This window comes from Poecilia formosa, unplaced genomic scaffold, assembly GCF_000485575.1.
Source record: "Poecilia formosa unplaced genomic scaffold, Poecilia_formosa-5.1.2 Scaffold94, whole genome shotgun sequence".
Lineage (NCBI taxonomy): Eukaryota > Metazoa > Chordata > Actinopteri > Cyprinodontiformes > Poeciliidae > Poecilia > Poecilia formosa.
The window spans coordinates 907,065-924,117 of NW_006800033.1; the positions used below are offsets into that span (position 1 = coordinate 907,065).

General features: G+C 40.5%; 1 protein-coding gene across 4 annotated transcripts in view; it reads right to left on the reverse strand.

Annotated features, from left to right (window-relative positions):
- Positions 1–17,053, reverse strand: part of znf385c (zinc finger protein 385C) — a 130,293-nt gene that overhangs the window by 5,256 nt on the left and 107,984 nt on the right. For all 4 annotated transcript variants that reach the window (XM_007558108.2, XM_007558107.2, XM_007558106.2 and 1 more), the window contains 6 exons: positions 12,799–12,909; positions 9,117–9,330; positions 2,691–3,077; positions 2,329–2,516; positions 986–1,084; positions 431–520 (listed from right to left, as the gene is read on the reverse strand). In XM_007558108.2, the coding sequence (XP_007558170.1) occupies positions 431–520; positions 986–1,084; positions 2,329–2,516; positions 2,691–3,077; positions 9,117–9,330; positions 12,799–12,909 (1,089 nt within the window). The remainder of the gene's footprint in view (positions 1–430; positions 521–985; positions 1,085–2,328; positions 2,517–2,690; positions 3,078–9,116; positions 9,331–12,798; positions 12,910–17,053) is intronic.

Below are 17,053 nucleotides of genomic sequence, written 5' to 3' on the forward strand. Positions count from 1 at the left end.
TGTGGCTGCAATGTGGAAAAAAATGACAAAGGTTTTAAGGGGCATGAATAGTTTTATTATGTGCTGTGCATCTGAGATGCAAACTGTTTTATATATCTGTCTTTTGCTAAATTATAGAAGAAGCTTCAGGTCCCAAAGTGTTTTTTCTTCTTCTGTTTTTGCTAAAACTTCACCTTATATACTTATATACACAGGTCCCACTATGCTGGTAATGAAGGTAAACTTCATTTGTAATCTTCAACTTTGTGGTCTACAGACCAAAATATTAACACCTACAATGTGAAAAAAAAGATCAGAGCCACCCCTTTAATGTCCTTTAATGTAAAAGTGGCTTCCTTATTTTCTTTGCTTGGCCCCCTGGCCACAGTCAGGCCTAAACTTCAGCCAGCACAAGTTTCTCCTTCCATTCTCAGCCTCGCCGGCTACTGACCTGCGAGGAGAGAGAGGTGAAGTTGCACTGGGTGAATGCTTTCTTCATGGCAGACACAGCCACACCTGCATAGCCACTCCATCTCACGTTCTGTAGGATGAAGAAAGAGGAGGAGGAGGAGGAAGAGGAGAAGGGAGAGAGGTGGGGGGAAGTGTGTATATGACAGGAGTAGAAAAGTGATTAATCTGGAGTGCTGAATCAGGCTGCTGTTGCCAGAGCTGGACAGCGGGGAGAGCAGGACTAATTTAGACTCGTCTCTGGGGTCGGGGACTCACCGACTGTAAGAGTGTGTTTAACCTCTCTGACATTACAGAGACACAGGCATGCTGTCACAACATGATACACTGTAGAGACCTTTAAAAGCCATGGGATTTTTTTTTTATGTCCTGAATGTTATGAGCAGACCATTAGCTCTGAGAGTGGAACTGAAACGATCCAGTTCTGGCAAATATATACACCGTGTTGAAGCATCTCCGCTGTAAAAAAACGGAATTGTGTCTCGTTTCGTCTTCACTTCATGCATATTTGTGCGCATCTTTAAGGGCCGAGACTCACCGTGAAGCTGGAGCTCGGCTGGCTCTTGCTGTGGGGGGTAAATTTGGGTTTGGGCGGTTTTCCGGCCAGCCGATCCTTGTGCCTTCTGCTGTTCATGTGCTGCCGAGACCAGCAGAAATACCATTAGCCAGCTCACAGGCATCTGTCGCACCACAGCGGAACAACCTCAAATGTTGTCCACTGAATAATAAATACACGCATGGGTATGAGTGAGGTGCACAGAAATTACATTGCATTATTTTATTAAAGCTGCCCTGCCGGCTGTGGTACCTTACAGGCTTTTGTCCTCCTGGGAGCGAGGATGTTTATATAAGACTGGTGGAATGCAGTTAGGGCTAAAGCAGACTGGGCGCTCATACACATGCCAGCACATTCTCTGTTATTTTTCCACATTCCACTCCAGTGTAGACAATCTCATGACTCACAGAAATAGTATTAAGTGAACATCAAAAGGAGAGAAATTACTTCCCGACCGTGGTTTGATGGTAATACATCCAGGAGAAACACATAAAGCACAGTAGCTTGCAATAAGTGGCAAATAAACGCCTGCTCACTGGGCATTTTGTTAAGCTAATAGGTGGTAAAAATAGCAGCTTAAATGTAGTCTTAATAGCTTTATTCATGTGCCTGAGCTGTTAAAGAAAGCGCCTCAGATTACTTGCATCAAAGTGTTAAAATTAGCTTTTGGATTAAACACAGTCTTTAAAATTCCACCCTTCGTGTTTATCACCGATCTAACCAAATTTAACGCAGTAGATTAGAGGTGAATGTAAAGTCAAGCTAAACATGCAATTTTAAGCTCCAAGTGTTCATTGTGGTGGATAAAGATCTGCAAGCGCTTCGGTTTTCTGATTAATCCTGCAGCCACATCGTTTCTCCGTGGAGCGGGTTTGAGGAAATTGTGAGCAACGTTTTCTCCACTGCCAGGTGATTTGGGACTTTAGTGCGTTTCCCAGCAGAGTCAACATCACTTCTATGGCTTTTTTTTTTTTTTTTTACAAACTTCTCCCAATCCCCTCATACACCTTCATTTTACACTTCAAAAGAATAAAAAAGCTTGGAAGTCCAGAGTATTACTCATGCTCAGACTATCTTCCTAATGGTGTTTTGGTCGGTTTTGCTGCCAAAGCAAGCCAGCGTCCAGTAGACTCCTAACAGTATTGTGCTCGTCAACCATTTGACAAACCACTTTTACTTTTGGCAGACTGCATTACCAGGTTGAAAGGGAACCCAGGCTGGTCAGTGGATGTGTCCCCATATGCAACAAACTCCCCAATTTAAATATATATGTATATATATTGCTCAAAGGTTTAAACACATATGAATTGCAATTTAATCCTTACTTGGCTAAGTTGGGTTTCAGAGTTCACAAATATTTCACACACTTCACACTGGAAGTTCTTGCTGGGCACCCCGACGCTGCCTTTGGTCCCCAGCCGCTTGCTCTTGCAGCCAGATCGAGCTGCCACTACTTTCCCCCTACGGCGTGGCAGAACACTGTGACCATCCAGCATCAATTTGTGCTTAGTACCTGATAGGAAAAAAAACAACAACAACAAAAAAAACAAAACAAAAAAAAAACAGAAATTTGACAGGATCTTTGTTATCCAAAGCCTTTCACTACAAGACATTTCAATGGCAAATGTAAGTGGCTTTTCAAAACATGAAGAAATGTGTACAAATCAGGTTCACAAGTCGATTGTACCGCTGTTATGTGCTTCCAGTTGGGAAGTGGAGTTGACTGTGACTTTACAGACAGGACAGTGGAGGTGAGCTTTGCTCTTCTTGGGGTCTTTGTTGTCATCCATGCATGGCTCCCCTGGCGTGATAGATGGGTCTGCAGCATTACCTGACTCGCCGGTCAGACACATAGCCTCAGTGGCCTCTGTGGGCTCTGCGGCCTCTCCGCCCTCTGGAGTGCTGGTGTCTGATGCCGTCTCAGAGAGCTGAGAGGAAGGCGAAACCTGAGGAGGGGAAAGCGTGACCAGCTCCACAGAGGAAACCTCAGACACCGGTGTCAGCATGACCGAGCTCCTGGGACTCTCCTCCAGTTTTCCCTCCAGGATGCTTGGTTCCAGATCAAACTGAAGACCTGTACAGAAGTAGAAAAGAAATGGTGAATATTGGCAAACTGGATGCTCAGATTGGGACTAACTTTGTAAGTACTGGCACTCTTCACTTCGGGTTTGTGAAGAGGCAGGTGCTTTATTTTAAATTAAGTCCGTGAGGCCAGATCAAAGGTGTGGAAATGCAATCTGTTATTTTATTTCTGTTACAATTGGTTAGTGAGCAGAAGGAACAACCAAAAAAAAAAAAAAGCTGAGATAAACAAACCATGAGCGAGATTTAACAAGTGATCCTCAGCAATATTTCTTAATAGATTTTGAAGGACTTCCAGAGCTTTTCTTTCGCACTTTGGCCACTTTATTAGCTTTATTTTCAGTCCAGTATTGTCTGTTGGATGAAAAAAAACAAAACAAAACAAAAAACATGTTCATATGCAAATATTTGTGTATGTGTGGAACAGCGATCCGACAATCCCATATAGCACTGGATGAATTTTACTGCATTGCAATGCTGCTGAGTTTTCTACCACATGAAAGTCATTGATTTTAGGGAAACTACAACAACTGAACCAGGTATCAGTCTGAGACGCTCAATACGGGGAACGAAGCATCTAAATGCGTTGGGGTTAGGATCCCCATTCGTACTACTTTATGCCACATTAATAATTAATAAACTTTTTTTGGTTTATTAAAGCATTTGCCACAAGCCATTTTTTTGCATTCTTCTTTTGCACCTTTGTTCTTCACATTTACTCTTCAAATATCAAGTGGATCTTGAGTTTCAGTCAATATAAACAAACCCATCGGCTGCTGGGTCCCGCCGATAAGTCACTGCAGTTCCATTACCATTCCCCCTTCACCTCTGTTGTCTTCCCATGGGAATCAAACACACTTCACCCCAGAGCACTGAGTGCTACGCTCACTGAATATCTCCATTTCATTTAGTGAGCTTAACACACACACACACACACACACACACAGCCGACCTGAGAGCGACCGTGCTCCATTGATTTTCCCTTTTATGTCTTAGAGTAAATTCATCATTGGAGATAAGGGTCTTCCTTTTTCATTCCTTTCCAGGTAAAATAAACTATATGAGCAAGATTAGACATTCCCCTCGCTGTAATGAGTGTGACCCTTGAGGGGTTGGACTGCTTTTCCAGAGGTGGAGAGGGTGGGGGAGGGAAGAAGGGCTGGAGGTAGGAATGATCTGTGAAATGCAGGGCCACCCGAGAGGTCTGTGGTGGGAAATGATACTGATCAGTGGGTTTAGGGGGAACCTCATAGAGGAAGATGTAGAGGTTGGTGGGAATCAAAGGACTCTGAAAATTCATGGGTAGAGATCAGAGGGAGGCTGATGCGAAGATCTTCATTTCCTGCTGGGAGCTGAACATTTTCACTTTCGGATTAATCATATTTAAGGAGAACAAAAATGCAGCATTTTACTTTATTCTCTTTAACCACAACGGTTTATTTCAAATAGCTAGGAATAAAAGCCCTGCAAAAAGGAGCTCTTACAGGGTTATTGTACTAGTGCATTGCTAGCAAGTACATAGTTCAAAATTCTTATGTTTTTTTCCTTCTTTTTTCGTTTGGTTGCTTTTGTTGTTCTTGCATAATTTCTGTTTTTCAGATGTACTATATGCCCCCTAAGTATTGATATAATTGTGAAGACAAACGAGAGAACTGTCAAAACTGTCAGGCCAAGACCAGTCCATCGGCAGCTGGCCCTCTGAGGAATGGAAGTAGACACCGTCGATTACAGAGCATCTGGATCGATGTTGTACAAGCAATCATGAGTAACTTTAACATGAGAATAATTTGATTTATGTTTCCAGCAGTCCATCTGAATATGTTTCTATGGGTGTAAACATCTTGAGAGATTACCAGTCGGCGGAGTGATCGGCTAAGAACTTAAAGCACAGACAGACAGCTAACGAAAATTGGACTCATTAAACACACGCTTGCCTCTACGCTCAAGACGCTGAGCGCTTGATTTAGTAGGCGAGCGCTGATCCGAGGCGGCCTCCGAACATAAACAAATTCCCAGGGGAAAAAAAATCCTTGCTTTAGATCATCATTACTGCGGTGACAGACAGAGTCCCTGCAAAAGATGACTTCAGCGGCGGAGTCAATCAAAGCCGGGGGTGATTGATGCTCGTCATGATTGATGGTGGCTCTCAGTCTCCTGGCGCCAGCTTGGCACTCTTACACTCGGTAGACGGCTGTCCTTTGTTAGTCTGAGGCATGCTATATAAGAATCGATCTGTCTCTTTGTGTGACTAGAAAGTTCATCTCTGTTTATCCTCTCGTTCTCCTTCCCAGATGGATGACTTGTTGCGCTTGATATGATAAAATACCGATCAAACTCAAATGTGATTGGGAAGTACTTGAGAGACTACGCATGTTAGCATATGTAAAAGGACTTATTGCTAGAAGCTAGAAATTTGGTACAAATTGGATAATAAGTTTTAAACAAATGGGGTAAAGCAGCAACGCTTCTCATATTCCTTTGCTCTGTGGAGGACCAGTGTTGCTCTTTCTATGGAGCTGGAAAACATATTGGAATAAATAAGTAATTCAAACTCTTTTAGACACCAGGACATTTTACATTAAAACACTGTAGTCACTGCCAGGAAGCTAAAATGAATGAGTAATGATCCAGAAAATATAATTAAACCATCAGTGAAATGGTTTAATAGACAAAAAAATGAACTTGGAGGTCGTTGCAGTTGACAGACTTAAAACTTATGCTAAAACTGGGTGCTGAGTTGAAGAGAAGAGAGAATAAGGCGGATACTGGACTTTGGATGGTCTGGAAAGAGTGTGCAAGGAGAATTAGTAAAATTTCCATGTATCTGCATACTTCATACTTGTAAAATGCTATAGGATAAGTATAACAAAAGAGGGTTGTAATTGTTTTTATTTTTTATTTTGCATAATGTTCGTCTTTAAAACCAACTGCCAACAATTCAGAGCGAAAGTGATAAGAACTAGTACATTTAAGTAATTTTCCGTACAAATATTCACTGCGGTTTTTATCCCAAGATGAAGTTTGGAACAACAGAAAAACTCTCCTACAAAAGCTCATCAAAAGGCTGTGAGTTTGGATATGAAGTGTTTCTAAAAAAGTAACAAAGGGATGTTAAATGAAGAGCCACTGTTATTTTGCTATTTCAGTCATGTGCAGGAGAAATAAAATATTTAATCCCATTTATTCCCTTTCAATAAAACAGTCATTTATGAAAAGAAGCTGCCCGTCGTGTTCATATTATTCCGCAGGCATTTCCATCGCAGCCAAGAGGCTGACCTTGTGGGTCCAGGGGAATATTTTGTTTTGTTCCGAGTGAGACACTGCACATACTTCAGTGAACCACCGACGGGGATCTTATTGGTTCCTGAGAACAGACACTCTGGACATTAGGCTCTCAAAGCTCCCCAGCAGCTTTTATTTTCATGGCAGATGTAATTCATTTCATCAAGTATTAATCTGGAATGCTTTTCCATCCCAGTTTGGCATTGTGCGGGATGCCAGCACTGGCTCACTCTGGTGCATTTCAATTTCACATCAGGCCAGTCGCACAATTGGGTTTATTAAAGAGTGTTCTTTGGCACAAAATTGCCTTGGAACTGCAAAATTATTCACGGCATAAAAATTAGCTATGACTTATCTACTTCTTTCGTGCTTTCCCTTTCTCATTCATTTCTCTCTCCCTCGCTCGCTCTCATTCATTTCATCTTATCTTACATTTCCCACTCATCTCGTCTCGTTTCGCCTCTGCCGTGCTTTCCTCTTTCAGGGCCTTTGGAACAGCAGAATATTAAAATTGTATTTGATGAGAGTGTTATCAGGCTCTGGGACTTTTGTCTGATTTCTCCTTTCTGAAGGAGACTCTTGGCACTCAAGGGGAAAATGTGTGTATGTGTGTGTCCATTTATAAACTACCCTGTCTGGAGGATAAACAGTGTCACTCCTATCCAAGACTACCTTTATCTCTCTCTTTTATTTCAGATATTCTGTCTGCATTTAAAAACCCTGCATAGCTAGAGATCTTCTCTGAGGCGGGGAACTTAAAACGGTAGAGGAAATAAGAAGGGGGGAAAAAAAAAACTGCTATAGCCTTGGCACAGTCCCCTTGCTTCAAAATGATAAATGAAAAGTCTGGATCCAGACAAGTGCAATATGAGAAGCTAATGGGGTTTACGTAGCAGTCAAAATGCCAAAGAAACAATTCAGGTTCTTAGAAGTCAAGGTGCAGCTGTCTGCAGTGGAAAGGTTTACATTTATTTTTCTTGTTGAAAACAAAAAAGAACCACATTTCCTTTTGTAAAGCACTAGATATCTATATTGGCACCACTAAAGTGCGAACAGCTGAACTTTTTTCTGTAGAAGTAGATGAATGTCTTTGATATTGTTCAGCTTTAGTTTTTTTTTTTGACAGCCCATTAAAAACGAAACCCCTCTGCACCGCTCTGCTCCGTCATGGCTCATTCAGCACTTTGTGCCGTTTATTGTGCTCAAACACACCAATTCGGGTCCTGTCACCATCCTCTCATTCCAACTTCAATAGGGTGGGAGCAGAAGAGAGTAATGGGGAGTCAAGAAATTGAAATCAAGAAAAAAAAAAAAACGGGGTAACAAAGAACAGAGAGAGTCCAATCGATCTCAGCAAGCCTGGTTGTTTACGCAACATCTCGGACCGTTCTTGCAGTCTGAAAACTTTGGAACCTAACGTTAGACACAAGGCTGAGAGCAGTGAACTCATAAGTGCTTTACTTAGAATGAAAGTTTGTTAATTTACTTCTACATATCCCATCCTCATCCAATTGAACTTAATTAAGCATGGCCTTCAATGCTTTTCATACAAATCTTCAAACAGAATAACTAAAAAAAAAAATGCAGTCAAATCCAAAGTTTGATGTCTGCACCTAACGCCGTCATTTAAATAACGTTGCAGCTAAACTTCTGACGAGAGACTTTGAAAGGCTAACTAGGGCAACTAACTATTAGGAATCTGGAAAATAGGTGTCAATCCCATAATATCTAAAAAAAAACTAAGGTCTTGCTGATTTTTGGTAACTCCATGCCAAAATCTTTTGTGTAGTTTCCTTAGAGTGACAGTAGTTTCATAGCAGCTTTTAGCCAAACATTTCTGCTACCGTCACTTCACCTGTTAACATTTTTTAAGTTGAAGTGATGAAGTCTTTCAGCTTAATTTACAGACTGACAGCTGATTGTATGGCACCATTCATCACTATTATAACTGTAACTACTTTTAATATTGGACAATAAACCAGAGTAATTGCTCCCTTAATTAGATCATCAGAAACTGAGCCACAATGTTTGCGTTCAGTTTCGTTAGACACACCAGGGCTGGATCATCGAAAGACCTGTAGAGTCAAGAAATCACTCAAATGGAACCTGTCTGGCAATATGTCTGGTGTATTTCTCTTTGAATTGCACCAAAGAGAAATACACCAGACCCCGATCTAGACAAAAACAAAACAATAAAATCAAGAATGGACAAGAAAATAAAGTCATTGACAACTTTCAGTCCGGAAACGGCCAGAAAGATTTTTCTAATGCTTTGGAACTTCAAGCGAGGCATTATCAACAATTAGAGAAAACCTAGAAAAGCTTGTAGTTGCAGAGTAATTTTTGACTTAGCATTCTGTTTTTTAAAAATGTTTTTATATCCATATACTGTATTTCAGCAGGTATACTAAAGCTATAAAATAATTTCATTTTAGCTTTGATTGATACAGAAAAACAGAAGGAGTTGTGCTTTTGCAGTTGCTTCTCATTTTTGGTGTCCTACCAATTACAAATTAAAGAGCAGCCCAGACATCATAAGCTTTGAAAAAGTGCTTTGAAGTAGGAATGATAAAAGATAAAGTACACAAAATGTATTTTAAAAGTCTGTCTCTAATTTGAGGGCTACCAGATGGGTTTAAAATAAAATAAGGGAAGAAAATGTGTTAGAGTTCATTCACAATGTGAAGATGGCAGAGAAATGAATTCCAGTCTCAGGGTTGACTTTCTCACTTTCTATATGTGCACCTACTTGTTTCTTTTACTAAGCTTGTATCTATAGGTGCTGGGAGAGCTGCATCAGAAGGGGTCGTCTTGTTTCGGTCTCGTTCTCGGTCCCGCTCCCGCTCCCGCTCCTTCCCTGTAGTTGAGGTATCTCCACCTCGTCGCTGCCTGTTCTTCTGGGCCTCCATGGCTTTGAGTTTCCGGGCGTGTTTGTGGCCTTTATAGTGGGCCTCTGCTTGGTTCTGTGGGCAAATGGAAAAGAAGAAAAAGACATGTTAGCGGAAAGAAGCATAGAGGACCAACTGCCATATCTGCTGCAAAGACCAGAGCCCGTGTGCAAGAAATGTTCAAATGCACTTGCCCAAAAATTCTCTCTCACAGGCATCCGGAGGCTGCAAGAAGGAGAGTCTGTTTCCACCTGATAACAGAGCTGGCACACTGGGAGGCCAGAGGTATAATTGCATGTGTAATATGCAACAAGAGAGAGGATTCCATCTCTACAACTACCCTATTAATGTGCACTGTGAGAGTCAGCCTCTGCAGAACCCAGACACACTTGGCAATACATACTAATGTTACACACATTTAAGGCTCTCATAAGCACACAAACACAAATCAGACTCAAAACACATCCTGACTGACTACACTGCAGCAATAAAAGCACGCAAATTTCCTTTCGAGTGGACGGCAATTTACGTTTCCATTTTCATCACTCCCGTGACCCTGTTCAGTCGGAGAACAAAAGCCACGTTGTTACACAAAGCAATGGCACATAAAAATAGCAAAGAAATCAATGCACAGATCACTCATTAAAGGCTAAGACAACCTCATCAGCCGCCGGTGTGAACAAAACATCATTTTGGGCTTAAAGAGCTACATGCTTGGGAGTAAATCTTTAAAATCACCACAAACAACACGAAAAGCCAAATAAGGTGAGCATTTTCCCCACTGCTAAGGATTCAGAGTGAGGAATGTAGGAAGGAAAGTGGATTTAGCATGAGTTCTGTTTTGCATATTTTGAGCTCTGGGTAGTATCATATTGGCAGCGGTTTACCATTTCTGCAGCAACTAAAAAAGAAAGAGGAGACATTCTGTGATCAAATGAAAACATCCAGGAAAAACATAACAGACAGGCAAATTCATCAAGACTTTTCTCACTCGGAGCAAAACGGCAGTAAATCTGATCACCTGAGAGTCACCAACACGACTGATTGCTGCTCAGGTAGCATTAGCTCAGAGAAACCAACTCAGACAAAAAAAAATACATAAGCATGTCATCCGACTCCACAGCCTGTTGTGAATAGTTCAGCTTCCTCACCGGCAGCCATCCAATTGGGTCTCAAAGGAGGCAGAAGGACAAGGCGTGAAATGAGCTGCGGCTCAGTCAAGAGAAACTACAAGAGGATGTGCTGCTCATCAAAAGGATTCCAGATCGTCCAGTGATCAAGAAATCCCTGGGATGAAAGGAAACGTGGGCGGAGGGCTGTACACATCGCGTGGACATATATACACGCTGAGTGGGTGAAAAGCTAGCTCCATTCCACTCACTTAAAGAGCCTCCGAGTCCAGGCTCTAGTGAAAAATAGACACAGAAGTTAAACTGTACTGCCAGCTGCTTTGGTTAATCAGCGAGACGCCAGATTTTATATAGAAGAATAAAAGATATAGATGTATAGAGAGAGCAAGATCATCAGTATCTTGAACCCAGATTTCAATCAGGTCCCACATGGATATTAGTCACCAAAAACACACAAGAGAAAGGAAGTGGTCATTAGAGAAATATATCCTCAAGAAAAGGCTTTCAAAAAAAAAAAGAGCAAGCAAAGCAATGAGCACTGATGTAAATAAACTTGCACTGCAAACGTGTCCATCCCCCATTTTTCACATTTTGACACAACAACCACTAAATTAAAGGTATTTAGTGGAATTTTTCACCTCATATGTGTTCATCTCATTTAAATGAACAAAATAAGAACCCAGTTCAGCTGATTGAATGATTGCTTTCAAAAGTCACATATTCACTGTATAGAGTCTAACGGTGTGTTGTTTAAACTCGGTAAAAATAAAACTGTCGTCCGAAGGTCATGGGGATTTGCTAGAGAACGCTGTCAAACATGTCACCACAACTGAGGAGCATACCAGACAGGTCAGGGATAACAGTAGTTATGATTTTCAATTGGATTTATGCTGATTAAAACATAGTTTAGTATGTTTTCTAATAAGATAACTTTAAATGTAATTGCTGCTACAAACAGCTCGTTAAATCAGACTAACACTTAGAAGCTGTGTAGCCCAGGCAGCTTTTCCTCTTAGAACATTGTGCATCACGGAAAGCTTAAATTGCATCTACATAAAACTCTGGAGAGGTTTATGGAGGTTTGAAAATGCCCAAATTCTTCAAGCTACTGATAAAGTTACAGTAAACTTGACTTTAACTTTATCAGTAGTTATAAGAGAGAATGCCTACATCTTATTCCCTTTCTTACCTCTGCTTCTTCGGAGCTTTTTGAAGACTAAAGTCCAAATGAAACTCTGTTGCCGTTTTCGCATTTTAGCTGCATCCGGACTGAAGACATCTTTCCAAACTGTTTACTGCTTTTTAATTTGACTGTTTCCATAAATACAATACATGTGCTACACAAAGGATGGATAGAGCAGCTGAGAAATCTGCGTCCTGTTGTGGCTGCTGATTGTTTTCTTTTTGCACTTTGCTGATAAATGGAATCTAAGCTGCAATCTAAGCCTTCTTGCCAACACAACTGTTCACCAACAGACATAAAGTTGCACTGAGATGAAAACTGAACAAAAATCTACACACAAGAACAAAACCAAAAACCCCACGCTATTTATATAAGGCCTTTTTGACCTAATCACGGCTCCAGCAAACCACAGTTCAGTTTGAAACAGAAAACAACGTCTGATTTACTCAAAGAAAATGCTTGAAATTAAGAATGGAAAGTAGCAGCCAGATGACGCAAATAAAATGTACTTGACTGATTTGAACACGTCTGTCAAAGAAAGAATTTTGTTAGTCTGGAGTTCCGGGTTACATTGTTCTATAATGGAAAAGAGAAAACGTCAGCAACAACGTTGGAGAACTAAATTTCCAGTTTAGCTGAATTCCATTATTTTACAGTGAGAAAGATTATACCAAATAGTAAAATCCTACCATATCTGATATAGTTCCCCGACTTCCAAGGAGTGGACATCCAACAAAATTCAGCTGAATGTCAGGCAGTTCAGTGCTCACAGAATTTAGGGTTAGGTTTAAGGATTATTATTGGACAATTACAGTATTAAAGGAGTAAAGCATATTTGCAAATGTTGGAGAAGAAAGCTTCTTTTTTTAAAGAATATGGCAGCACAACTTTTTTTGCACCTTTGCAAAGTTTCATTAGAAAAACAACAACACAAAACAGCAATGTTTACATTGCAGCAATGACTCCTTAGATGTTCTTAGTGTTTTCCATGATTCCTTGGCATATCATAGAAACATTCTTTTTCCAGTGAAAACAAACATTGAAGAAAAATACTACAATTCCAGAGTGCAATTTTCTCTTGAGGTAGACCCATTATTTACTAAGGGCGATGCAGTCAGTGCACATTATACAGTCAAAAAAGCATAATGTCTCTTTCTTCCTTTTATTGCTACACTTCCCCCATCTTCCTCTTACAGAAAAAAACCCCAACAACAACGAATCTTTTCTTACCGTTGAGTTGAAGCGCAGGTGGCAGATGTTGCAGGAGATGATCTGTTTCTTCTTGAGGGGGTGAGGGACCCCAAACGTGTGGTTAATCACTGCCTTCTGGACAGGGTCCATCTGAGACACAGACAGCAAAAATCAACACAAGCAGCATGTTCCTGTCAAGCCAAGAGGCTGCGCTTTTGCAGAGTCTAAAACACAGTGGCAGACGATGCAAAATCAATCTCTGCAAAAGCAAATATTGCAAATACTCATTAAATATGCATGCAGTAAATAGAATGCATAAAGTATTCATTAATTTTGCTCTAAGGAGGACTAAATAAATAATACTAGCACTTCAGTAAAAATGACCACAAAGTTAATTCATGTTACAATAGTTCTTTTTCTAGAGGCTTTTTGTCATGATGTGAAATCAGTGAAGTTATTGGATAATGACACAATGAAACAGTGCAATATAATAGTCTGCACTTAACACTACTAACAGTGATTTTATTCTCCCCTTTTCCTGATAAAAAGAATAACTAAACAACCAATATTTCATAAAAGTGAACAAACAAGTCTGAATATTCAACATTCATCTAACGAGGAAATAAAAAAAAAATCTCATTGAGATTAAAAATGTCTTTTACAAGAGTGTTGTGAATCATTGTAAATCTTTTGTCGACATCAATTGATGTACAAATAAATGCCAATACCAATAAATGAGTGCAGTCAGGTTTTCTGGTGCTGATGGGAACATTTGCCCCCGTTCCAGAGTTGTGGTCAGATCTCAAGTCAAACTTTGGACATAGTTTGAAATTTGGCTTAGAGTGTCTGGATTAAAGTGCGATGCATTATTACTGAATTAAGCCTTTAGTGATTTAGAACATTACTGCAGTCAACACTTTTAAACACAACAAGTTGGCCTTCTTATTTGCAGATTTGCACTGTGTGTTAAAGGGCTGCACATGTAAAACTGTTCATCTAAATTTGTTGGATGATAATCTCTGGTGCAATTATCACTTTCTGAAAGTTATAACTTTACAAGACTCAACTGGGAGTTATATATAAAAAATGTTGCTGCTGTTGAACAGGTGAAAACACTTCCCCCTTCTGCTGCTTGTGCCTTCACATAACGCAGACATCTGAGATTGCGTCATACGTGCCTCCTAATGACTGGAAGTTATGCACTTAATTTATTGTTGCAGGTATCTCAGTTCTTAATGGCAAAACAACTCCATTCACACAAAGTTTTTGTGGTCTGACTTCTAATGAGATTATTTTTGATAACGGAGACAAAAAAAATAAAACAATAAAAAATCCAAGCTAAGACTGCTGGTCCTTTGTTCTTTATTATTCAAGTCAAGTTATGTTTCATTTTAAATGTATGCTTGCTTAGCAGAGCAGAAATGCAAATTCCTCACTTTCCACTTTCTCAGTTGCTTCCAGCTGATTAAGGAAGTTTAAAACTCCCTCTGTGTCTGCACTGACCAGTTTCGGCTTTTTGCTTCTGTTGTCTGAAACTCAGATTTTGTAGGTTTGTGCTGAACAATTTTGTCTCGGTCTTATAACTTCTGACGTACCAATTTTTAACTAATGAGTGAATCAAATTCATCTGACAGGTTCATATTCTTTCAAAATATGCTTTCAGATCGCAGAAAGCCAACACAGTGCAACTCCTGGAATGCGCTGAACATCAGCCATAAAGTAAGGTTAGGATCAAAAGATATCTCTCCCTTGGGGTTACCCTGCATGCAGCCAAAGTGCATGAAGAGAAAAAGATCCTCACATCACGTCCCATCATCATGAAAAAACAGGCATGAAACAAAGAATCATGCCGAGATGTTCCCTTGGTGACAGCTGAGTAGGATTTAAGGCATAAATCTGGAACAAATAACAACTTTTCTTTGTTAATCAGCATGCTGCCGCTATTTGATATGAGCTGAATACCTCAGTATCTCTGCAGTGACTGTGCATGATGGGCTTTTCTTGATATTGAACGCATTTTTCAGCCACACACACACAAAAAAAGCATTGTCACCGGTGGCTGAATTTTGATTACAAATCCTTAGAAAGAGATGTGTTTTATTTTACCTGGATATTTTTAGTACAATGCAATGTTATGTCTCTTCGCACTACAACAACAGCTTTCAATTTAAGGTTTGTTTAAGATTGCTCCATATTAAAAAATGTCATGAAAACAACAAATACGTGCAAGCTAAACACGAGGTTTCAAAAAGTTCTACATCCAGGCTTTAATCGATGTATATTTATTGATCTAGAAACTCAGAATTTATTGACAAAACAATTAGTGGCACTGATTAGGTAATATGTGTTCACACCTGAAACCTGGTGGATTATGCAATACATTTTAATCAGTAATTTGGGAGTATTTTTGTAACATTACCATTTTATCTGGTTAGCTAAATATTGTGATTTAGCCATAATAAACCTTCAGTTCAGCCAAAATAAAGGGTCTTCCTCAAAATAATAAATAATTTCTCAAAACCACACGTTTGTGACCTTCCAGGTTATTATTGTATCATTTTGTTTACACGAAAGCTGTCTGTAGCTGCATGACTTTCTTTCACGTGAGACAAAACAAGGAGTTGTGTCGTCTCACATTTTTTTCATTTAAGGGATCAAATGCTGAATGTTAACGAGCCAAATTTGTGAAACTGCTCCTTATCTGCAAAAAGACAAAGTAATTCATAGAAGAATTTACCCAATCACAAAAATATGTCTATTTACGTCATTATCAATCACTTAAACAGACTAATATAGATTTAACATCCGGTGAACAGACAGTAGAAAGTCCCTCGTGGTATATTATGAACAGCAAACAAAGCAAAAGGCTTCATTAAAGGCTCTACAGTCCAGAATGACAGCTGATTCCATCACGACACCCTTCAGACGGGTATAAAATTTCACAGTCATCCTTGATCTTATCCTCAGCTGGCACAGGGCCTGACCCCGTCCGTTCCTTGGCTTGCATGAGAGGATAGCCGAGGAGTGGGTTGTTCTCACTTTTAGTTGCACCGACACGTCCTCGGAACCCGACGTGGTGACACCGCTGTCAGCCCCAGCTGCCCAGAGATCAAGGAGTGTTGCTATATTGATAGCATTGACTCGGATGCTGCCTCAGATCCTTCCAAAGCTGCGTTGTGTTCGAAGCAGCTGCTACCTCGTAAAGAACGGAGTCGGTTTACCACGGATTCCTCAGGGCCAGGTGTGAGAGGCACTATCAACACACCTGACAAAGATACCTCCATGCTGGTGGTGTGTCTCCCCCAGGGTAGACTATTTAGCTGCTCTATTTTGGTCTTGTGTTGTATGACTCAAGGCTACCTCTGGGAGTAAACTTTTGCTTTTCTCCTCGCCAGCTACAGCACAACCACTGAAATGTAGCTCTCCCAGTCCTGCTGCCCTCTGTCCAGCTCTTCAGGGCAGGCTGCACTCACAGATATTTGTTTTAGGAACTGAAGAATGTGTCCATTGTCTGTCTGCAGCCATCCTGAACCGACGGCTATAAATGCCTCTTTTGTCCCAGTGCTTCGCTCTCCCCTGCCATTCAGGCGCAGACAGGACTTGTCCTGCGCCAGGCGGCTCAGTCCGTGTTGAGGTTTCGGTAAAGGTTGAGAGAAAGAAGCAGACAGAGATGTGAAGGCACTGTATAAGAAGGGACACCAGGGTAACTGGAGACTATTTGGGTTTGAAGACAGGTGCATTCATCTTCCCCTCTGGAAATGCAGGCTGCAGCGGATGCCTTATCAGGACTAAAAGAACTTGGGACTCCAAGCTGAATGGATGCTGTGATTAATGCTGCAGCTGCACTGCCAGGCCGTGCTTAACAGGGGTAATCATCTTGTTCTGGCACTGAAGTAACGGTGATATGATGTTATATTGTTACACCGTCAAAAGGCTTCCATACGTTCTCTGACCTACTTCCTTCATACCACCTCTAATTTGTCGCTGTGTTTTTCTCGTGGAATATCTACTTTCACAGCAATCGTTTGCATTTGAGTGATTTGAAACTAAAACAAAAAACTTGTATGACTTTTATTTAGATTTCATAAGAAAGATTGATAAAAAAAAGTAGCTAATTGTGAGACATAAGGGAGACAATGCATGTCTTCATGAAAAATCTGAAAAATGGGCCGTTCCGTAGTCAGCCTCCAGTTTTGCCTCTTCAAACTGTTTTCTTTGAGGATAGCTCTGTATAGCAACCTTTTTCCTGCTAAACAAAAGAAGCCCACAGTATGACACTACCACCACCATATTT